Below are 24428 nucleotides of genomic sequence, written 5' to 3'. Positions count from 1 at the left end.
GGTTCCCAGGCTAGGGGTCTAATTGGAGCTGTAGCTGCCGGCCTACGCCAGAGCCACAGCAACGCAGGATCCAAGCCATGTCTCCAACCTACACCACAGCTCACGGCAACGCCAGATCCTTAACCCACTGAGCAAGGCCAGGGATCGAACCCGCAACCTCGTAGTTCCTATTCGAATTCGTTAACCACTTCGCCACGACAGGAACTCCGGGATGTTTTATCTTCAGGAAACCTCCACCTCAATTAGGATGACTAGGACCTCAGAGTCCTGCTTTTCACCCAAACTAACCAACCTAAGATGGAGAGGTCGGGGAAGCGCTAGGACAGACACCAGCAACTTGAACGGTTTTTGTCCTTGACACCCTGGGGAAGCATGGCTTGGTTGATCTGGACCTTTGTCTCCCAGTCTTCAAAATGACATGAACACTAGTGTCCCCAAACTACATATGGCTTCAGGGGTGCTGGTTGAAAGCTGCAGACACAGTGAGAGCTCAAGCTGGTCTCTTTCTTCCCACTTCTACGGGTGCACGCATGCACAGCATTATGGTTAGTCCTGGTAACGAGACACTGGGGACAGGAAGGACTGGTAGAACTCAACTTTATTAAGATTTAAACATAGAAGATGCTTCTTACACATCAAACACATTTGGAACTAGTGGCCCCGATGGAGGTGCCAGGCACCACCTCTGCTAATACTGCGCTGGGTGGAGGGGGATGTGTGTATGTGGGCAGGGGGTGTGGGGGGGTCTGCGGCCCAGGGATTCCCCCCACCCCCATGCTAAGGTTGCGGGTCCCACATTCCTGATGCTTTATTTCTCCTTAACTTCTTCCCTTGAAATTAAGATGTGCTGTCCTGGAGGAAATAAAGCAGCTGGACCTAAGAATATTCAGGGACCAAGACTGATTGTTTCCTGTGACCGAGGAAACTTTGAAATCCCCCAGAGCCCTGGGTGGAAGTGGTTCCAGCATTCTAAAACACACAGACAGAGGAGTTTCTGTTGTGGCTCAGTGGTAATGAACCCAACTAGTAACCATGAGGACATGGGTTCAATCCCTAGCCTTGCTCAGTGGATTAAGGATCCAGTGTTGCCATGAACTGTGGTGTAGGTCACAGACTTGGCTCAGAACTGCCATTGCTGTGGCTGTGGCATAGGCTGGCAGCTGCAGCTCCAATTTGACCCCTGGTGAACCTCCATATGCTGCCGGCGTGGCCCTAAAAGGCAAAGAATAAAATAAAATCCTCAGGTAGAGAGGTGTCCCTACCATGGGGCCTGGTGATCCCGGGACAAGACTTTGCAGAGTGACGGGGTATGACACACACCTAGTTGTACACAAAACAATTGAATCCAGAGGAAAACCACAAAGCAACATCATTCTGCAGCAAAAACAAGTCCAGGAAGTAGGAAGATGAAACTGGGAGGGAGGGATTGCTTAAGTATTTGGAAACAGGGCTTTAGAGAAAAATCGTAGGGTTTGGAGAACTCAAGGGCTTCATTTTTCTCCGTGCACAAAACAGAGCACAAATGCCATTCCTTGAGCTATAATTAAAAAAAAAAAGCACCTGTCTTTTATATAAATATTTAAATGGGTAATGGGCACACTGAACTAGAATAAAAATGAGCCACTGGGAGAGCCTCAGGTACTCCTTCAGCTGCCGTGTTTTTAAAACTGGGCCGCGCACAATCGGCATGGCCCATCTTCCTACATCACTTTTATTCAAGGATGTCAGGGGCACCAGCGCTGCACCCACCGTGAATGAGAAACCCGTGGGTCACAGTGACAGAAGCCAGGCGGCCATATCGGTACCAGCACAATGACACAGAATCTGCTGCCCAGGGTGATGGGACTGGATCCTGAGAGTCTCCTCAGGTGACAGGAAGTCTGTAAGGTGAAGTGGGTGCAAGTGTTTGGGGTCAGGGGAAGAAGCATGTCACACCCACTGGGGACAGGGCAGGCCACCTCCTCATTGACAACATGAGCACTAAAGGCAGGCAGCGGTCAGTTATCTGAACACTGTTCGGATATTTATCGGATTCTAGTGGGGGTTTCTATGTCAACAGTGGACTCGAATTTAACAAGTTGCCAGTTCACTTCCAGAAGGACAAATTTTTACATGTATCGGGGTCAAAAAGAAACCAATTCAACTCCATTCCCTCGGCCTCCTGCAGGTGGCGCTGGCTGGTCCCCTCGCCCTTGCCCTCACTTCAAGCCCAGGAGCACAGCCCTCCCAGCCCTTCCTTGACTGATTCGCTTTCTTCCAAGCTTGTTGTCTTTCTAACCTTTGTTTCCACCTTAAAAAACACAAAGTAGACTTTCCCTGACTTTAGAGAATTAAAGCCAGGCAAGTAACAAGTACTGGTCTCTTCTCTGGTAACCACGTCACAAGGAGCCACACGTGGCCTCAAGTGCCTCCACCTCACTGCACACCTCTGCTTGGAAAACTGAGCTGTGCTGCTGGCGGGTCGTTCTGCCCAGGCTTCCCTGGTGGCCCTTCCTCCCTTTGTGGGTTCCATGGCACCGAAGGCTAAGGACAAATGGGAGCGGGTGGGTCCAGAGGGGGGCACGGACCCAGGAGACAGGCTGATGGTTTTTACTTTTGGACAAGTAAGAAATGAAAAAGTGTCCATGACTGTTCCCTTTGCAGAACTCTCCCTTCAGGTTCGAACTTGGAACTTCCCAGCTTTGGTCATGTATTTTATGCCCTTAAAGGGTTTGTACTTCTCGCCATACATATCCAGACGATTCACTTTGAGTCCTGGAAGGAAGGAAGGAGAAGATGCAGACATTATTCTAAAAGAGCATGTAGCTGCAGTTTCCATTGTGGCTCAGAGGTAACAAACTGGACTAGTATCTGTGAGGATGTGGGTTCAATCCCTGGCCTCGCTCCGTGGGTTAAGGATCTGGCATTGCCATGAGCTGTGGTGTAGGTGGTAGATGTTGCTGTGGCTGTGGTGTAGGCAGGCAAGTGCAGCTCTGATCAGACCTCTAGCCTGGGAACTTCCATATGCCGTGGGTGCAGCCCTAAAAAGCGAAACAAACAAACAAACAAAGGAGCAGGTAGCAGAACTGTTTAATTCATTTCAATTCAAAGAGATGAGTGGGCTAGGGAAAGCTGTGACAGTGAACTGGAAAACAAGTGTCCTTGTTTATATCACTTAAATGACAGGTTCTTCAGTCTTGATAGATACGCCGAAAATAAAAAACTACCCCCACAAAAAGCTAGCCTAATGAGGAGGTCTGTTCCTGAAGTGGAAAGGGCAGAAATGAGAGTAAGGGAAAAATAAGACCACCCTAGATTTTTTCTCAAGCTGGTGGGCTGAACACATGAATTAATAATAATAACAAAATTAATTAATTCATGATTAAATAGAATGTAACTAAGTGAATAAATTAATGATGGAAATGATGAATTAATAAACAAGGAGTTCCTGTTTTGGCTCACTGGGTTAAGGACCCGACACTGTCTTTGTGAGGATGCGGGTTTGATTCCTAGTCTTGCTCAGTGAGCTAAGTATCCGGCACTGCCGCAAGCTCAGATCTGGCATTTCTGTGGCTATGGTGTAGGCCGGCAGCTGCAGCTCCAATTCAATCCCTAGCCTATAAACTTCCCTATGCTGCAGGTGTGGCTCTAAAAAAACAAAACAAACCAAAAAAGCCACCAGGGTCACTCACCAGAAATGGCCAGCTGCTGGATCTTAAACTGCAGGTTGATCGTGGGGTTCTCATCTGGTTTGGAAGCTCCGGCCTGAAGACTCATGGTCCCCTTCAAGCTTGGTAGCTTTTGGGGGTTTATTTTTCCCACATCCCAGGACAGCATCTCCAAAGAAAGAGGAAGGGAGAAGTTCCAGTGGAACCTTCATCCAAGGCGCCTGACCCCGGGCATGTGTTCCCAGCAATATTAGCCGCCTCCGGGGTGTTTTCCAGCAGAGAACACTGCTTGTGACCGTAAGTGATCTCAGGAGGAAACTGTGGCCCTTTGATCAGTCTCCCCTTTCAGCAAGATGTCAGAGGTCCTGCAGAGTCCCTCACATTTATCACATCAGCAACACAACGCTCCCACTTTTCTCCTACCTTAGTAACTGGGTCAAACGTGTGTGTCCCCTGAGACGGCGTGAGGCTCATGTTCAGGACGCCTCTGGGCATCTGGCTGGCGACAGTCACCCCCTCTATGGTCTTCCCCATGGTCTGCTTAGGCCCCACTGTTATTTCAAAGCGCCCGAGAGAACTACTGTCCCGGAAACTGATGTTATGTTTGACGTACACTGGAATCGCCACCAGGCTGGGAGAGACAAGAAGCCCCCAAAGTTAAGGTACCAGGAAAATGGCTGGTTTCCTCTGGCCCTGAGGGCAGCTTTTCTGCCCTCACCTGCTTTCTGATTCCTTATCTTACAAAGCCAGCACAGAAAACACCCCTGACCTCTCCAATTGTTTTACTTTTGTAAAGCTGAGATGCTTACCAGTAAGTAAACTAACTCTTCTAATGACTCTTTGCATATCAACAAAACCAAAGAGTATACTCAGCATACTAAGTGAAAGGCATGGCAAATAAAAGCTGTTTTTATGTTTTACTTTGTGACACGAGACCAATAATTATGTGTACCTGGGAGAGTAAGAGTCATACCTCGTGAGCCTTTTAGGACATTTTTTTTGGCTGTGTCTACAGCATGGGAAAGTTCCTGAACCAAGGATCGAACCCATGACATAGCACTGATCACGATGGTTAGGCCACCCCCTTTACAGTTTCTTGAGAGTGCTTTTACCTGACTACCTCACCCTTATAAAAACCCTAAGAGGTAGGGTAGGTCGTCATGATTTGACAGAAGAGGAAATAGAGAAGCTACAGAATAATACTGAAGTATTACCATCCTAGCATCTCCTGATACCTCCTGCAGCCAGGACTACAGTAAAGGTTTTCTATGCTTTCATTTAACCTTCCCCATGAGCAGGAAGTAGGCTCAGCTGCTGTCCTGATGTTATGAATACTGATGTCCTTGACTTTTTTCCTTTTTTTTACTCCCACACCTGCAGCATATGGATGTTTTCTGGGCTAGGGGTCAAATCAGAGCTGCAGGTGCCAGCCTACACCACAGCCACGGCAACAATGGATACTTAATCCACTGAGCCAAGACAAGGGATTGATCCCACATCCTCGAAAAAACTAGATTGGGTCCTTAACCCGCTGAGCCACAAACGGGAACTCCAGGATGTCCTTACACTTAACTGAGGTTACCTTATTTGCCCATGGCCACAAGTCACAGGTATTGCAGATGGGGCTGCAGCGGGGCAGGCTGATGCCACAGCCCTTGCCTCAAGCACTCAGATCTTTCCCTAAATCACTTACTCCGATCACAGAGGAAGGCCCTGGTGGCTGTGAGGTCGAAGGCTCTCTCGAGTCTGCACACCTTCTATGAAACACCTACTAAAAGCCCTCAGACTCCCTAAGAGAGAGTGTTTCAGACTAAAAAGTCACTGAACTTTATGGCTTTTCATAGCATAACTCACTGCTTTTTTTGGGTGGAGGGGATTGAATACTGGTGTTCTCAGATTCTAACTAGAAAAAAAAAATGTTCTCCTTTAGGCATGTCATAACAACAAAAAATAACAGCAGCAAACTTAACGAGCACTGATTTCATGTGAAGTGCTGTTGAGGTTCTCTTATTTAATGCTCAGAACAAGGTACTTTTAATATTTTCAACTTACAAATAAGAAAACAGATATGGAAAGGTAAGGCGACTTACCTGAGGTTATCCCGTTAGTACAAAGGCTGGAATTGGAGCCCAGGTAACTTCAGAGCTGAGCTCCTCACCACCATAGGTACTGTTTCCAAGTGCGCATGCTCACACACACACACACACACACACACACACACACATACACACACACACACACTCTTAGGTACGAGGGCCGCTTACTTCTGTGCACTGACATGGTAAGAGAGCAGGCGGAAGTTTCCATCAGGGGGAATGAAGGACAGGATGCGCTCAGATTCCCAGCGCTTGAAGCGAACACACGGATGGAAGCTGACATCATCCAGCAACCTGGGGTTCTAGGGTCACCGGCCAGGAAAAGCAACAAGCAGGAATTAAACGCCTCATCTCTCGCAGGAAAGTAATTTAGCTGCCGCTCTCACTAAAACGCACATGCAGAGTCTGTCATTACGCCCGACCTGAGGTTGTGGCTGTCCTGGATCACTTCTTCTGGTCCCATCCCCTTCTCACCACTCCAGAAGCACTGAATTTCCCAAGAACTAAATCTCTGGCCCAGGGTTTTACCATGAAGGAAAGCGTGAGGTCGGGCATTCCGGTCAGCTTGACGCAGGCATCGATCACCCCCTGGATCTCAGCAGTGATGGTGGACCCTGAGCCAGAGGAAGACAAAGAGGAAGTCAAACCCCTCCGCTCCTTCCACAAATTTACCTCCTCCCTCGCTCCTCCTCAACTTTCTCTTTCCCTCCCCAACTTAACTTCCTAACTTCCTTCCTTCTTTCTTCCCTCCCTCATTCTCTTTCTCCTTTCCTTCCATCCATCCATCTGAATCATTGACTCAACCCATTTGTCCATTTTCCAAACATTTATCAAGTGCCTATCAAGTATGAGACACTCTAGTCAAGCAGTGGTTTATGATAAAGACCAGTTAGACAGTCTCGGACGAAAAGGAGTTTTCAATCTAGTACCAGAACCAAAGAGAACATCACTACCTCTTTTTTCGGTGGTTTTTTTGTGGGAGGGGGGGGCTTCTTAGGGCCAAACCCATAGCATATGGAAGTTCCCAGGCGAGGGGTTGAATCAGAGCTATAATAACTGCCGGGCTACACCACAGCCACAGCAATGCTAGATCCAAGCCGCATCTGTGACCTACACCGTAGCTCACGGCAATGCATCAGCTGTGCATCACCTTAACCCATTGAGTGAGGCCAGGAATTGAACCTGCATCCTCATGGATTCTAGCCGGGTTCTTCAACCACTGAGCCACGACGGGAACTCCCAGAACATCACTATCTTAACCGATGGTTCAGAACACTGAATTCACATCAGAAACTGCTTCCCCTCAGGGCACCAAGGAGCTGTGCTGCCAGATGGGACCAACACCTGCGGTCTTTCCCCTGGGGCCCCCCTGCCGCAGGCCTGCTGACCCCTGCTTCCTTTCAAGGGCTCCTGGCTCCTAACCACTCCTATTTTCTGTTTCTCTAGCTCTTCTTCCTCCTGCCTTTGGCAAGTTCCTCCTTCTTGGCACAGCCTTTAAACGTCTACATCTTTTCATCATTCTTAACTTCTCCTTTCTTGAACCTGACACGGTCTCCCTGGGTGACTTTACCTACTTCCTAATGTAATGATGCTTCAGTGTTCACTGATGGCCAGTTCTCTCCTGATCTGTTTTCCAGTTCAGCCTCACTCCTGTCAATGGGGGTCTCCATTTGGATGTCACTGAGGCACTTTAAACTACTCGTGTCAAAAAGCGAGTCCATTATCTGCACTCCTGGATCTGCGACTCCTCTCTTCCTGACCTTCATGACGACACCGTCCATCCTGTTGCCCAAGCAGAGACACGGATGCGTCCCACCCTGGGCCACTTCCACCTCTTCAGCGGCCACATCCAGCCAACAACCCATTCCTCTTTCCCATGACTTCTGTCTGTCTCCTCCACCTCTCATTTCTCTGCATCCTCGCTACCACCAAGGACACCTGTATCCGGGCTGGACTCCACGGCCACCTCCTGCCTCCCTGCCCCCAGTTCCCCCCAACTCCGAGCCACGCTGCATGCAGCAGCCAGACTAACAGCTCTGAACGACAGGCCCGTCAAGTTACTCCCCAGCTCAAAACTCCTCCATTGCTCCAAATTGTCCTTAAAATGGCGTATAAGAGTTCCCATTGTGGCTCAGTGGTAATGAACCTGACTAGTAGCCATAAGGACACAGGTTTGATCCTTGGCCTTGCTCAGTGGGTTAAGGACCCGGCATTGCCGTGAGGTATGGTATAGGTCGCAGACATAGCTTGGATCTGGCATTGCTGTGGCTGTGGTGTAGGCAGGCAGCTATACCCTGGGAACTTCCATATGCCACATATGCAGCCCTAAAAAAAAAAAAAAAAAAGCATACAAGACTGTTTTTTTTTAATGGCCACACCCAAGGTATACGGAAGTTCCTGGGGCAGGGATCAAACCCAAGCTGCACCTTTGACCTACACAAGAGCTGCGGCAACGCAGGATCTTTTAACCCACTGTGCTGGGCTGGGCGTTGAACTCATACCTCTGCAGCGAACTGAGCCGCTGTAGTCAGATTCCTTCCCCACACCCCAATTTTTAGGGCAGCACTTGAGGCATACAAAAGTTCCCAGGCTAGGGGTTGAATCGGAGTTGCAGCTGCGGGCCTACACCACAGCCACAGCAACCCCAGATCCAAGCCACATTGGCGACCTATGCCATAGCTTGTGGCAACCCCAGATCCTTAACCTGCTGAGCCACCAAGGAACTCCCAGTGATTACAACTTTAGCCCTGCCATGCGGCCTGAGAGTCAAATAATTCCAAAGTGAAATCTAACCAACAAGAAACTCATGTGTTACTTTTCTTTTCTACTCAAGAGGATAAAACCAGGAAAAGTGTGAGCTTGGCACTGGTCTGCCTCATGTTTTTCTACTGCTTTCTTCGGCTTTATGGGGCATAATTAACAAATAAAAATTATATATGTTTAAGGTGTACAACATGGTGTCTTTTTTTTCTTTTTTTTTTCCTTTTTAGGGCTGCACCCTTGGCATGTGGAAGTTCCCCGGCTAGGGGTTGAATTGGAGCCGCAGCTGCTGGCCTACACCACAGCCACAGCAATGTAGGATCCTTAACCCATTGACGCCAGGGATCAAACCCTCCTCCTCGTGGATACTAGTCAGGTTCTCAACCCACTAAGCCACAATAGGAACTCCTTTTCTATTATTATTATTTTATTTTATTTTTTTGATGTCTTGATATATGTTTCCAGTGTGAAAGGATCATCACAATGACACTTCTTGACATATTGTCAGCTCACATTGTCAGTTGGGTTTTTTTGTGGTGAGAGGCCCCACCCTCTCAGCACATTTCAAATATACAATATATATGTGAGGTGACAGATATGCTAATTAACTAGATGGGGCAGGGGGAGAGGGGAACCCTTTCACAGTGTATATGGATGTTAAACCACCATAATGTACATTCTAAATATCCCTACAATTTTGTCAACTATACCTCAATGACACTGAAAAAAAAGCAAACTTCCCTCCCCTCATCCCTGGTAACTGCCGTCCTACTCTCAGCTTCTATGAGTCTGACTATTTGAGATCCCACATGTAAGTGAGACCATGCAGTATTTATCCTTCTATCTCTGGCTTATTTCACTGAGCATCACATCCTCCAAGTTCACCATGTTGTCACAAATGGCAGGATGTCCTTCTGTTTACGGCTGAATAGTACTGCTGCGTGTGAGTGACTCACAGAGCTTGTTTCCATGTCTTGGCTCTTGTGAACAATGCTGCAATGAATATCAGGGCACAGGTATTTCTTCAAGATAATGATTTCATTCCTTGGGCTCTATACCCAGGGGTGGGTTTGCTGGATCATAAGTAGTTTTCATTTTTTTGAGGAACTGCCAGAGTAAGTTCCATAGGGGCTGGACCAATTCACATTCCCACCAAAGATGTATGAGGATTCTCTTTCCTTCACATCATTGCCAACACTTAGTATCTTTCTTTCTTTATTTTTTTTTTTTTTGGCCACACCTGTGGCATGTGGAGTTCCCAGATCTGGGACCAAACCCAAGCCATAGCAGAGACAATGTCGCATCCTTAACCAATTGAGCCACCAGGGAACTCCTATTTTTTGTCTTTTTTTTTTTCCCCCTCCACTTTTTTGGCCACCCTGAGGCATATGGAGTTCCCAGGCCAGGGATCAGATCCAAGCTGCAGTTGCAGCCTACACCATAGCTGTGGCAATGCTGCATCTTTACCCCTTGTGCTAGGCCAGGGATCAAACCTGCACCCTAGTGTTCCAGAGATGCTGCTAATTCCATTGCACCACAGCAGGAACTCCTCTTCTGCCTTTCTGATGTGAGGTGGGAGGCAACAGCTCACTTTGGTTCTGACTTGCTTTTCTCTGATGATCAGTGACCCTGAACACCTTTTCAAATTCCTGTTGTTCATTTGTATGTCTTTTTCTGACATGTGTTTACACAGATCCTTTACCCACTTTTTAGTCAGGTTATCCATTTTTTGAAATGTATAAGTCTCTCACGTATTTTGGATGTTAATTTACCCTTATCAGATACATGGTTTGCAAACATTTTTCTCTTATTTGTAGTTGTCTTTTCGCTCTGCTGATTGGTCCTTTGTTGTACAGAAGCTTTTGAGTTTGATACAATCCCATTTGTTTATTTTTCCTTTTGTTGCCTCTGGTTTTGGTGTCAAATCCAAAAACTCTTTGCCCAGACCAGGGTCAAGAAGCTTCTTTCAGAGTGCCCATCGTGGCGCAGTGGTTAACGAATCCAACTAGGAACCGTGAGGTTGTGCGTTCGATCCCTGGCCTTGCTCAGTGGGTTAAGGATCCGGCGTTGCCGTGAGCTGTGGTGTAGGTTGCAGACGAGGCTTGGATCCCACGTTGCTGTGGCTCTGGCATAGGCCGGAGGCTACAGCTCCAATTAGACCCCTAGCCTGGGAACTGCCATATGCCTCGGGAGCAGCCCTAGAAAAAGCAAAGAGCCAAAAAAAAAAAAAAAAAAAAAAAAAAGAAGAAGAAGAAGAAGAAGAAGCTTCTTTCATGTTTTCTACTAGGAGTTTTACAATTCTGGGACTTAATTTTAGGTCTTTGATGTGTTTTGAGTTGATTTTTGTATGTGGTGTGAGATAAGGGTAATTTTATTCTTCTGCATGTGAATATCCAAATTTCCCAGCATCATTTACTGAAGAGATCTGCCTTTCCCCTTTGAATGTTCTGGACATTCTTGTTGAAGACCAGTGGATTGTAAACACATGGATTTATTTCTGAGCCCTCTCTTCTGTTTCACTGGAGTATATGTCTGTTTTTATGCCATTACCATACAGTTTTGTTTTTTTTTTTTTTGCCATTTCTTGGGCCGCTCCCGCGGCATATGGAGGTTCCCAGACTAGGGGTCTAATCAGAGCTGTAGCTGTTGGCCTACGCCAGAACCACAGCAACACAGGATCTGAGCTGCGTCTGCAACCTACACCACAGCTCACAGCAACACCGGATCAACAACCCACTGAGCAAGGGCAGGGATCGAACCTGCAACCTCATGGTTCCTAGTGGTTATTCCTTAACCACTGCGCCACGACGGGAACTCCACCATACAGTTTTGATCACTGTAGTTTTACAATGTATTTTGAAACCCAGAATTGTGATGTCTCCAGCTTTGTTTTTGCTCCAGACTGCTTTGGCTACTTGAGGTCTTTTGTGGTTCCATAGGAATTTTAGGATTGTTGGAATTTTAGGATTGTTTTCTCTATTTCTAGAAAGAATACTATTGAGATTTTGATGGGCATAGAAGTTGGGATTTTGTTGGGGGTAGACTACTTTGGGCATTACAAACATTTTAACATTAATTCTACCGATCTGGAACACAGCATGTCTTTCTATTTATCTGTTCTTCTTTAATGTCCTTCATCAATGCTTCATAATTTTCAGTGCATAAGTCTCTTTGGTTAAGTTTATCCTAAGTAGTTTGTTCTTTTTGTAGCTATTGTAAATGGGATTGTTTTTGTAGTTTCCTTTTTGGATTGTGTATACATTGTGTATACAAATGCCACTGATTCTTCCATGTTGATTTTGTATCTTGAAGCTTTAATGAATTTGTTAGTTTTAACGGTTTTTGGTTGGAGTCTTTGGGCGTTCCTCCATGTATGATCATGTCACCTACATCATAATAATTCAGTCCAGTCCTAACACACAATGCTTGACACAAAGTTGGCACTAAGTTAGAATGAATGACCTTGAAGGGGGGATAATTGTGATGGCAGCAAGCATTATCTGAAAGGGGCCCCTTTCTATTTTCATAGTTCTGTGAACGGGCTAAAAACACATACCTGACTTATCAATGATGGCATCAATCTCTTCAATCACATCAAAATAGGCCTCATTGTTGGTATATTTCACCCCGGTCCGTCGCCAAGGTACCACGGACAGCTGCCCAGTGGGAAGTTGGTCACCCACATTGGTGCTTCCTGAAGCAACAAATATTTGATCATTAATATTTGATGTAACCAATTACCTAATAACTATAGAATCCTTCCCTCAAAGTTTCTATGCATCCACTATTCATGCACTTAATTGAAAATTTTTCTCAAAAAAAAGATGATAGTTTTCCCAACTTCTATCTTGGTAACCTAGTCTATTTTAAAAACTTGTCACCAGCTGGCCTGCCTCCTCTAGCAGAACAAAGGTTAAAAACGGTACCTGAGAAACAAGATACCATATTTTGGTTTTGAAAGTAACCTGACCTTGAGTCTCTCAAATTTCACAATAGCTGGCAGCTTAAATAATGCATTGGCTTTCAGTAGGAATGGTAATCTACATGTTTATATAACATTTTCATAGGTAAAGACAGTATTCTAGTTTGAGGGAGGATCTTAGGTACATTTATGCTTGGTATTAAAATGTACACATAACATAATCTCTTTCACATCAACACTGAAACTCAGGAAAAGAACATATATCAGATTGTTCCCTGTCTGTAAGACCTGTAAATTGATTCTTTGACTTGTTTCTCCCCCACGGGCTTCAAAAAAAAATTTTTTTTTTTTTGTCTTTTTAGGGCCACACCCACGCATATGGAGTTCCTAGGCTAGGGGTTCAGTTGGAGCTGTAGCCGCCGGCCTATGCCACAGCCACAGCAATGCCAGATCCAAGCCACGTCTGCGACCTACACCACAGCTCATGGCAACACCGGATCCTTAACCCAGGGATTGAACCTGCAACCTCATGGTTCCTAGTCAGATTGATTTCTGCTGCACCATGACATGAACTCCAAAAGTATTTTTTTAATTCAAAGATTCTAGATTGAAATTCTGAAATAGTAGAACTAATTTAAAAATCTGTTTCCTTCTTCTGTGACCTGGATCTTTTTAATCTAAAGAAAGGAACCATAAACACACGCATGCAGTCAGCATGTTTACAAGACATTTTAGCCAGATATCTGGTTCTCAGGTTATCTGTTCTAGATTTAAGAGAGATTCAGGAAAGTGATTTCATAGTATTCATTCAGGCACTACCAAAGCTTTTAAGGTTTAAAATGAGCCCAGAGGAGTTCCCATTGTGGCTCAGCAGTAATGAACCCAACTAGTGTCCATGAGGAGATAGGTTTGATCCCTGACCTTGCTCAGTGGGTTAAGGACCCAGCGTTGCTGTGAGCAGTGATATAGGTTGCAGATACAGCTTAGATCCCAAGTTACTGTGGCTGTGATGTAGGCTAGCAACTGTAGCTCCAAATAGATGCCTAGCCTGGGAACTTCCATATGCCATGGGTATGGCCCTAAAAAGACTGGGGGGAAAAAAAAAAAAAGGAAAGAATTAAATCTAAAAATAAAACCACAAAAGAACTAAAAGTGGGAGTTCCTGGGGTGGGTTAAGAATCCTACTGTAGCAGCTCAGGTCACTGCAGAGCTGTGGGTTCAATCCTTGGCCCAGCACAGTGGGTTAAAGGATCCACCATTGCCCTGACTCGGATTCAGTCCTTGGCCTGGGAACTTCCATATGCTATGGGTGCAGCCATTAAAAAAGAAAGAAAGAAAGAAAGAAAGAAAGAAAGGAAGAAAGAAAGAAAGAAAGAAAGAAAGAAAGCAAGCAAGCAAGCTAGCAAGCTAGCTGACTGTCCCAATACAATGTATTAGCAATTCAACAACTGGCCCATGTTCCACTGATTTGATATGTGAGCACATTTATCAACATCAAGTTCCTATAAAAGCAAAGATTTGTTTCTGGACTTTCTAGTTTATCCCAATCACTTATTTGTCTGATAATGGGCTACTACTATATTTCTTAAATTACCAAAATTTCACAATATATCTTGAATCAGATAGAGCACATTTTTTTCTCTTGCTCTTTTTTCTGGACACACCCACAGCATGCATAAGTTTCAGTGTCAGGGAACAAACCCGCACCACAGCAGTGACCTGAGCCACAGCAGTGGTAACACTGATCCTTAACCTGCTGTACCACCAGGGAACTCCTCTTCTTGCTCTTTTAAAAAAAAAAAATACATTTAAAAATACACTTCTTCCCCAAACTGTCTTGGTTCTTACATTATATCTAATTTATGAGTTTTTGTCTCACATACCATACGAACTTATGGTTTGATATTTGGCAAGGTAAATTCTTCCAACACCTTTGTAATCATTTTTCAAAATTACTCTGGCTATTTTTGCATGTTTATACTTTTTAAAATGTATTTTTTCAATCAGTTTCTCAAATTCCATGAAAACTCTTGTTTATATAAAGAGTCAGACCCCAGGAGTTCCCGTCGTGGCGCAGTGGTTAACGAATCCGACTAGGAACCATGAGGTTGCGGGTTCGGTCCCTGCCCTTGCTCAGTGGGTTAACGATCCAGCGTTACCGTGAGCTGTGGTGTAGGTTGCAGACGCGGCTCGGATCCCGCGTTGCTGTGGCTCTGGAGTAGGCCGGTGGCTACAGCTCCGATTCAACCCCTAGCCTGGGAACCTCCATATGCCGCGGGAGCGGCCCAAGAAATAGCAACAACAACAGCAGCAAAAAGACAAAAGACAAAAAAAAAAAAAAAAAAAAAGAGTCAGACCCCAAATGTAAAACCTGGAGTTCCCATTGTGGCTCAGCGGTAATGAACCCGACTAGTATCCATTGAGGCATGGGGTCGATCCCTGGCCTCACTCAGTGGGTTAAGGATCTGGCGTTGCCATGAGCTGTGGTGTAGGTCGCAGACATGGCTTGGATCCCACATTGCTGTGGCTGTGGCATAGGCCGGCAGCTGAAGCTCCAATTTGACTCCTAGCCTGGGAACTTCCATATCCCCTAGGGTGAAGCCCTAAAAAAAAAAAAGATAAAATATAAAATGAAACAGAATGATTAATTTGGCTAAATCAAAAAAACCTTAAATATGGCTAAATAAACACCACCCTGAAAACTGTTAAAGGACAATGGGCAGGTCAGGAGAAAACATATGCAACAGAGAGTCCAAAATATACAGAGAGTTCTACAAACTATCACCTGTATCTCCAGTATGTATGATAGTTTAATATCCTTAAACGAATATTCTTAAATATCCTTTTAAATTAGTATGAAAAAAGGAAAACATTTCAACAACAAAAAATGGGTGAAGAACACAAAAAGGTAAATCACAAGAAAAGAAGTCAATAAACATTTGAACAGATTTTAACTTTCTTTTCTTTTTCTTTTTTTTTTTTAAGCTTTTTAGGGCCATACCTGTGGCATATGGCGTTCCCAGGCTAGGGGTCTAATTAGAGCTACAGCTGCCTACCACAGACACAGCAACGTGGGATCTGAGCCTCATCTGCGACCTACACCACAGCTCACAGCAATGCTGGATCCTTAATCCACTGAGTGAGGCCAGGGATCGAACCCGTATCTTCATGGATCCTAATCAGGTTCCTTGACTGCTGAGCTATGAAGGGAACTCCAGTTTAAACTTTCTCAGTAATAATAATAAAAAAAAAAAAGTGTGTAAATAACAAGATATCACTAAACCGGAGTTCCCGTCGTGGCTCAGTGGTTAACGAATCCGACTAGGAACCATGAGGTTGTGGGTTCGATCCCTGCCCTTGCTCAGTGGGTTAACGATCCGGCGTTGCCGTGAGCTGTGGTGTAGGCCAGTGGCTACAGCTCCGATTTGACCCCTAGCCTGGGAACCTCCATATGCCGCGGGAGCGGCCCAAGAAATAGCAAAAAAAAAAAAAAAAAAAAAAAGATATCACTAAACCATCAAATTGCCAAAGTTTTAAAAAAATTATTAATAATTATAATGGGATTGGGTAGGTTGCACAAGCATTGCTACCGAAAGTATAAATTGGCGTAACTTGGCACAATGCATTAAAGTCCTTAAAATGTGCATGTACTATGACCCAGCACTTGCATTCCTAGTACCGAGAAGAGATCATTCTATATGTGCACAAAGATTTAGGCATAAGAATGCCAATTCCGTGTCATTTAAAAAAACAAAAAATCAGAAACATCATCAATGGGGGCTGAGTAAATGACTTGGGGTCTATTCCCTATGGCAGAAAATTGTAAAGTCACTAAAAATGATGTTACTATTTATCATAATGGGATAATGTTCACAAAATACTGATGAAAGGTAAGTTTTTTAAAAATACCTGAGTTGGAGTTCCTGTTGTGGCTCAGTGGTTAACGAACCCGACTAGTATCCATAAGGACATGAGCTTGATCCCTGGTCTCGCTCGGGGGTTAAGGATCTGGCGTTGCTGTGAGCTGTGGTGTAGGTCGCAGACATGGCTCGGATCCCGAGCTGCTGTGGCTGTGGCGTAGGCCAGCAGCTGAAGCTCCAATTCGACCCCTAGCCTGGGAGCCTCCATATGCCATGGCTGCGGCCCTAAAAAAGCAATATGTATACATGTCATATATATACATACATTTATGTTGTTTAAAAAATTCTATCTGTCCATCCATTATCCATCTAAAAAAGATAAAAAATACATATACCAGTATATTAAAAGTGTGGTGGGATTACGAGTTATTTTCATGTTCTTTGTGCTTTTCTGTATTTCCAACATTCCTACAATAATCATGTGCTTCTTCTGTAATCAGAAAAACATTTTTAAAGAAGAGTAGTTCATTCAGTCACTGAAATCAATATTTCTAAGTAACAGAAACATACTTCTATATTCACAGTCTATATTCAAAGACTATTGAGAGTATAATTAAAGCATCTGGATATTTGAGATTCCCAAAGACAAGCACTTAAAACAATGCACAACGGCAGCCTCGGTCACAGCCGGGGTGGCCGAAATCTTCCTCGGGCCCCGTCTCCGTACCTGTGATGGTGTTGACTACTGTTCGAAGGATAGTGGGAGGCTTTATCAGTTCTTTGAGGATGTTCGACTCGGTAGCCAATGGAAACCCATTGTCAAGCATCTCTTCCAGTACCTCGTAAACCACAACCACATTGTCTTTTATCACTGGCTCTGAACAGACTCCAAAATAATCCTGATGAAAACACAATACATATATACATTGATCACTCAGAGACTGCGATGAGTGAAGGACTGTTGTTAGAGAGTAAGGCTCTAGACTTGTCCACATGTGTTCACTCTGTGCATCTGAGATCTTCCACAAGAAGCGAATGACGCATAACCATCCCTCTCTGAGCCAGTCCAGCTTGGTGGGAAGAACACCGGACTAGACTATAGAACTAGTGTCATTAACAACTTCTTTCATAAACTAGAGTAAGTCATTTAACCTCTTTGGGTTAGTTTCTTAAACTCAATTAAACATGAAGCAGCCCAAAATGAATCCAGACTATTACATGTGCTTATGAACACGAATTTGAAAGAATTATGCAAAATGATAATACCCGGAATGACATGTGCTGGCCTGAAAAAAAAATTTATTTTTCTTTTTACAGCTGTACCCGCAGCATATAGAAGTTCCCAGGCTAGGCTAGGTAGGAGTCGAATCAGAGCACTACCACCAGCCTATGCCACAGCCACAGCAACACCAGATCCGAGCAGCATCTGCGACCTATACCACAGCTCATAGTGATGCCAGATCCTTAACTCACTGAGCGAGGCCAGGGATTGAATCCACATCCTTGTGGATACTAGCCAGGTTTATAACCCGCTTAGCCACAACAGGAACTCCTGGGCTGAAAAATCTTTTAACCCTTATTGTTGTGCTATTCCTTTACATTCATGCAGCAAGTAAGAATTGAGAGGAAAATAAAATGAAATGAGAGGGATGAGCTAGCACACCAGAAAATCTTTGAGTCAGTCTTACTCTTAAGACCCTAAGATTCTAATAATACTTTGTCCTTTGCTTTTTCTTTCTTTCTTTTCTTTCCTTTTTTTTTTTTGGTCTTTTTAGGGCTGCACCTGCGGCATATGGAGGTTCCCAGGCTAGGGGTGGAATCGGAGCTGTAGCCACTACTACACCACAGCCACAGCAACACCAGATCCTTAACCCGGTGAGCAAGGCCAGGGATCGAACCTTCGTCCTCATGCATACTAGTCAGATTTGATTCCACTGAGCCATGATGGGAACTCCCATGGATAATAATCTTCATTCTCCCCTGCTAGTTAAGTCATGCTGACTAATTTGGGTCTCACTTTCTCTAGTGTTATAATCAGGAAAATACCATGGGACACAAAGGGTTGTACAAACTAGATGTGATGGATGAAATGAGAACATGTATGAAAGTGCTTTGTACATTATAAAGCACCATGTAAACGGTGATGCACAGTGATGAAAGGATGTAGAGAGAAATGCTTGTAGCCACTTGGTGAGCCCTTCTTGGCAACATCCTGATCAATGCTGGACTTCAAATGGTCAGACAGTCCTCTAGGAATTCATCCACTGAAGAGACATTTACCCCTCCTGAGAAAGCCCATTCTATTCATGGACAGTGCTGATTATGAGAAAGTTCCATCTATTGCTAAACTGAAATTTGCTTGCTAGATCTGCCTTACAGAACGAGTTTACACAACAGCCCCATAGTGATCTGAAGGCAAGTATAAGCTTTGACTTCAGTTTTCCTTCTCAGGGCCAAACTCCCTGTTTGATCCCCACACTGTTCACGCTATGCTAAGTTTTCTAAATTCTTTTACTGCCTTGCCATTTCTTTGAATCTGCTCCAGTTTTCCAACAGTCTCCTCAAATTATGACATCCCAAACTGAACACAGGAGTTCCCTTTGGGGCTCAGTGGTAACAAACCTGACTAGTACCCATGAGGATGTAGGTTCGATCCCTGGCCTTGCTCAGTGGGTTAAGGATCCGGCGTCCGGCGTTGCTGTGAGCTGCAGTGTAGGTCACAGACACAGCTTGGATCTGGTGTTGCTGTGGCTGGTGTAGGCTCCAATTCGACCCCTAGCCTGGGAACTTCCATATGCTGTGGGTGCAGCCATAAATTAAAAAAAAAAAAAAAAAAAAAAGGATTGAAGGGGGAAAACAGTTACACATTTCCATCTCAAGAGTGATTTTATTTTGAAAAATAAATAAAACACCTCACTTGAGAAAAGGGAACCCTCCTATACTGTTGATGGGAATGTAAATTGATGCAGCCACTATGGAAAACAGTATAGAGATTCCTCAAACACTAAAAACAGAGTTGCCATATGATCCTGTGATTCCACTCCTGGGCATATATCCAGACAAAACCATAATTCAAAAGATACGTGCACTCAGATGTTCACTGCAGCACTGTTCACAACAGCCAAGACACAGAAATAACCTAAATGTCCATCAACAGAGGAATGAAGGTGTGGTACATATATATAATAAAATATTACTCAGCCATAAAAAGAATGAAATAAAGCCATTTTCAGCAACATGGATGGAACTAAAGAGTCTCATACTAAGTGAAGTCAAAAAGAGAAAAACAAATACCATACGATAGCACTTACATGTAGAAGCTAAAATATGGCACAAATGAACCCATCTACGGAACAGAAACAGACTCAGGCCTAGAGAACAGACTTGTGGCTGCGTAAGGGGGGGCGGTGGAGGGGGGTTGGGAGTTTGGGGTGAGCAGATGTAAGCTATTATACACAGAACAGATAAACAACAAGGTCCTGCTATAGAGTACAGGGAACTATCGTTAACATCCTATGATAAACCATCATGGAAAAGAACATGAAAAAGACTGCATATATGTATAACTGAGCCACTTTGCTGTACTGTAGAAATTAACACAACATTGTAAATCAGCTAGACTCCAATAAAATAAATTTGAAAAATAAAACACATCCCTCAATTTTTTATATATATAAAAAAGGCACAACGTGGAGTTTCCGTTGTGGCTCAGTGGTAACGAAACTGACAAGTATGCATAAGGTCGCTTGTTCAGTCCCTGGCCTTGCTCAGTGGGTTAAAGATCCAGTGTTGCTGTAAGTTGTGGTGTAGGTCATAGGTGCAGCTCAGATCAGGCGTGGCTGTAGCTGTGGTGTAGGCTGGCAGGTGCAGTTCCAATTCGACCCCTAGCCTGGAAACTTCCATATGGCCCTAAAAAGACCAAAAATAAATAAATAAATAAATAAAGGCACAACATGATTTTATATGTCAGCAATCAGAAAAGGAGCATTTTGACCGTGGCACAGTGCAATATCAAAAGCATGTGCAATTACAGCAGGAACTCTTGTGTCACAGTCCAGTGCCAGAGGAGTAACACAGCCAGAGAGCCCACATCAAATGAGGCATTAAAATCAGGATGCGTCCATTTACTTGTAACCAGTGCTTCAAAAATATCAAGCTCTGGTGTTCCCCATGGCTCAGCAGGTTAAGGATCCAGCATTGTCAAGGCTGTAGCTCAGGTCTGATCCCTGGCTTGGGAACTTCCATGTGCTGAGAGCATAGCCAGAAAAAATAGCTCTGAAGCCCCAGACATCCAAACTAGACACTTTGCTGTTTGGCCCAATTCCTCTGAGGTTTTGATGGGATTAAATAACATTTCTCACTTCTGCTTTGTAATCAGTTACATAACATGGCTGGGGAGTTAAGGAGCAGCCTGTTCCTATTAGAACAGGGAAAGTGTCCCGCGTGGTGGAAGATGGTAACTGCTGGTTCTGGTTCTTCTTCCTCCTGGGGTTTGTCACTCTCAAGTTTTGCCTGTGGGAAGGAATGAGTATGCCACTGGAATTCTAGAATTGTACTACTGGGACAAATGTGGGGGAAAAAATTTTTTTTATATATATATTAATTCTTTGGGGATGAAAACTGTTCTAAACATGTGATCTCTATATGAGGGCAAATAAAAGGACTCTTTGACTTGCTTTTTAGGTTTTATCATAATGTCTGGGTCCTCATTCTCTTCTCCAATCCCACAATTTCATGTGACTGGTTCCAGACCTCACATGACACAGAAGTTAAACCAAAGGGCCCTTGATTCTCATTTATCACTGAGTTGTGCAAATAACCACAACCGTTAGGAGTTGAGCAACTCTTTTAGGGAGAGGATTCCCTTGTGTAAATCAAGAGTCTGATACCCTAAAATCCTGTGCTATAAACAATGCTGGCATCCTGGTGTGGGATGTCACTCCCTAAGATCTTCAAATCTATTCCTGAAAGAAAAACTCAAATGAAAACTGGAGCTTGGAAAATGTGTCACTAAAAATTTTCATAGGTACACAAGATTTCCTAACCTTAAGTTTGCACAAAGAGCCCCTCGCTAGTAACTGTATGCTGAGGATAAGCCCCCAAATTTGGGATAAAGTATGAGTTCATGAACTAACCCCTGGCGGGGAGAGTGAAGTTTTTCTACTTAAATCATATATACATATCTTTACACACTCATCACTTTTTGATGCAACTCAAAACAATGGTTAATATCAAGTCCACCATAAAAAAAAAACTAAATTCCTTAGATTTGTGGACAAAAAGTAGGACAATTTCAGTCTCTAGAACTGAAATGACTGTACACAATCAGAGCAAGTATGGTAGCTTTCTCCTGCAACAGGTTCAAAAGTATACAATTTGTCATTTAATTAATTAATTTATTTTTTTTGCCATGCCCATGGCATCCAGGGCCAGGGATGGAACCTGCACCACAGCAGTGACAACACTGGATCCTTAACACACTGAGCCACCAGGCAACTCCCTGATTTGTCATTCTTAACTGCAACCAAGCCAATAAAGGGAAACAAGAAACTTACCAGATGGGAGACGAAGTGAGCAATGGCAGAGGTTTTTTGTTTTGTTTTGTTTTTTTTTTTGCTTTTTGGGGCCATGCTTGTGGCATATGGAATTGGGCCAGGGGTTGAATCGGAGCTGCAGACTTAAAACACAGCAACGCCAGACCCAAGCCACATCTGTTACCTACACCACAGCTCGAGACACCGTTGGATCCTTAACCCAATGAGTGAGGCCAGGGATCAAACCCACATACTCATGGATACCAGTCAGGTTTGCAACCCACTGAGCCACAGTGGGAACTCCCAGAGTTTTATTTTTGTAAAGTTCTCTCATGGAAGATGAAAACGATGGAAACAGAACTATAAAGACACGATAACATACATGGATGACCCTCCTCATAGTTACACACCTGAAATGTGTCCACTACTCGATGAAGGAACTCAATGACAAACAGAGGCGGGACCTCCGTCTGGATCACAGCCACGAAAAAGATCTTGTGACGGTAAACACTTAAGAGATAGTGGTGAGGGGTGGGAATAACTGGAGGGACATTTTCCGCCTCAGTTGCTCGCTCTTGCGCCTCAAAAAAGTAATCACAAACAGAACGGCTCACCACACTTTTCCAGTGTTTCTCCAAGAAAATATCTCCAGAGGAGTTGATCAAGAAAAGGCTATGAATCATGGTGGAGACCGTAGGTGGGAGAGGAAGGTCTTTTTCAGTCCAAGAGCCTCAGGATTTTGCAAATGTACAACTCTAAAAACATGAGAAGCAAAGTTAATGCCAGCCATTCAAAACCCCTCTGTCTGTCCAGTAGCCCAACCCTCTCACCCATCTCTGCTAGACTCAAGTCTTCTGCTACTGCAGGAGCCTGAAGTATCCCTCCCCAGAATCCCAAAGGGAGATTATCAGCCATCTCGTTTGTCCATTAATGATATATTGTCCAGTTATTTTTACTATTATTTGTTCTTCTTTTTTTGCCACACCTGCAGCATATGAAAGTTTCTACGCCAGGGACTGAATTCGAGTGGCAGCTGCAACCTGTGCCACAACTGTGGCAATGCCTGATCCTTAACCCACTGTGTCTGCTGGGGATTGAACCCATGCCCCTGCAGCAACCTGAGCCGCTGCAGCCGAGTCTCCTTAACCCACTGCATTACAGGAGAACTCCCAGTTATCTTTACTATTGTCTGGATCATATCCATTTAAAATTCTACTTAATTTCTGAGTGTCTGTTTTTTCATCTGGACTGGAAGCTCCTTGAGAAAAAAAGACCATGCCTTGTGGTTTCTGTTGTCTCCGTTGTACATTGCCTCCCTGCACCGAGGCTTCAGAGAACATGGAAAAGCTTCATGTATTTGGCGACACCTCACACATATGTGAGAAATGGTTAAGATTCTACAGTCTCATACAGCAGCCATTAACCAAACGGGGTCACTGAGCACATGAAATGAGACTAGTCCAAACTGAGATGTGCTGGGAGTTTAGAACACACACTGGGCTTTGATGGCTTTGTACAAAAAAAAAAAAAAAAGAATTTAAGATAATCTTACCAGCAATATAACATCAACTAATTAATTCATTTAATAATATAAATTTAATATGGATCATATTTACTATTTATATTTTAGATATACTGGGTAAATAAAATACATAAAAATGAATTCAACCTCTTTTACTTTTAAAATGTGGCTACTGGAACATGTAAAATTACATAGCATGTGGGTCGCTGCACACTTCTATTGGACAGCGCTGAGCCATGGAATAGAGCTGTCACTGTGGTCTTTATTCATTCGGTCAGACCCCGTTCTCTAAGTACTTGTTATGCACAAGGCTCTTCATTGGATGCCTTTTTAAAAAAAACCCCTCTGGGGACTCCTGCAAGTCCCTCAGGCGGCGGCATCTCTACGGTGCCAGTCCCCAGAATGAGGCGACCGCCCTGGACCCCAGCTGTGGCCATTCCTCGAACTGGCCCAGGTGGTCAAACCGCCAAGGCCTGTTGTGCCAAATGCCGCAGGGCGAGCTTAATCCCTTCGGCCGCGACGGGAGGGAGGGGGCTGCGGGGGGCCTGGCTGTGGAGATTCAGAGGAGGCAGCCAACGCAGGTTATCTCCCAGCTGGTCGCTGGGAGGATGGAGGCCGCTTGGGGCGGGGGTGGAGCGGAGGATTGAGGTGCGCGTGTGATGCGAGACCGAAAAAGGTCTCCCGTTTGCGCACCTAGTCTCCATGGCAACAGTGCCCCCCACCCCCAGCCCTCTGGAGGGCGCAGGCCACCTTCCCAGCCCCGGACTCAGCCCCTCACCTCTCCCAGCAGCATTCCGCAGCCCAGAGGGTCCGTCCGGCTGCACCTCGTGACCCTGCTTCCACTCCGCGAGCCCCTGCCCCGACCCCCGCGCGCCCAACCCCACCCCAGACGAGGGTCCTCAGCCCTCCTCACCGGCTGGCTCTTCACAGCGCCCACCAATCGGCCTTGCGGACAGACCCCGCCCCCGGCCGCCCACCCGCGGAGGTTTTTCGACCGCTGATTGGTCAGCAAGCGGGGCTCACTTTAGCACCGCCCGCGGCCAAGGCCTGAAGGCTCCTGATTGGGCAGTGTTGATCGGCTCCTCCC

At 44.9% G+C, this 24428-nt stretch overlaps 1 protein-coding gene across 4 annotated transcripts; it reads right to left on the bottom strand.

Annotated features, from left to right (window-relative positions):
• Positions 1 to 580: 580 nt before the first annotated feature.
• Positions 581 to 24291, bottom strand: AP3M2 (adaptor related protein complex 3 subunit mu 2). Of its 4 annotated transcripts, none has more exons than XM_005657654.4 (9): positions 24120 to 24291; positions 22230 to 22574; positions 17013 to 17184; positions 12060 to 12197; positions 6272 to 6357; positions 5912 to 6045; positions 4071 to 4278; positions 3672 to 3816; positions 581 to 2754 (listed from the first exon to the last, which is right to left on the bottom strand). In XM_005657654.4, the coding sequence occupies exons 2-9, from the start codon at positions 22500 to 22502 to the stop codon at positions 2654 to 2656; spliced, it is 1257 nt and encodes a 418-aa protein (XP_005657711.3). In that variant the 5' UTR covers positions 22503 to 22574; positions 24120 to 24291; the 3' UTR covers positions 581 to 2653. The 4 variants fall into 4 exon arrangements, with proteins under 4 accessions (XP_005657711.3, XP_013846153.3, XP_005657710.3 ...); XM_013990699.3 differs by having other exon boundaries at positions 22434 to 22574; XM_005657653.4 differs by having other exon boundaries at positions 24255 to 24291.
• Between the last annotated feature and the right edge of the window lie 137 nt (positions 24292 to 24428).

The sequence above is a fragment of the Sus scrofa genome, chromosome 17, assembly GCF_054392235.1.
Source record: "Sus scrofa isolate SSC_HxYL_T2T_F1_AM1 chromosome 17, Sscrofa_HxYL_maternal_Yorkshire_Landrace_v2.0, whole genome shotgun sequence".
NCBI lineage: Eukaryota > Metazoa > Chordata > Mammalia > Artiodactyla > Suidae > Sus > Sus scrofa.
This window is presented reverse-complemented; position numbering and strand designations above follow the sequence as displayed.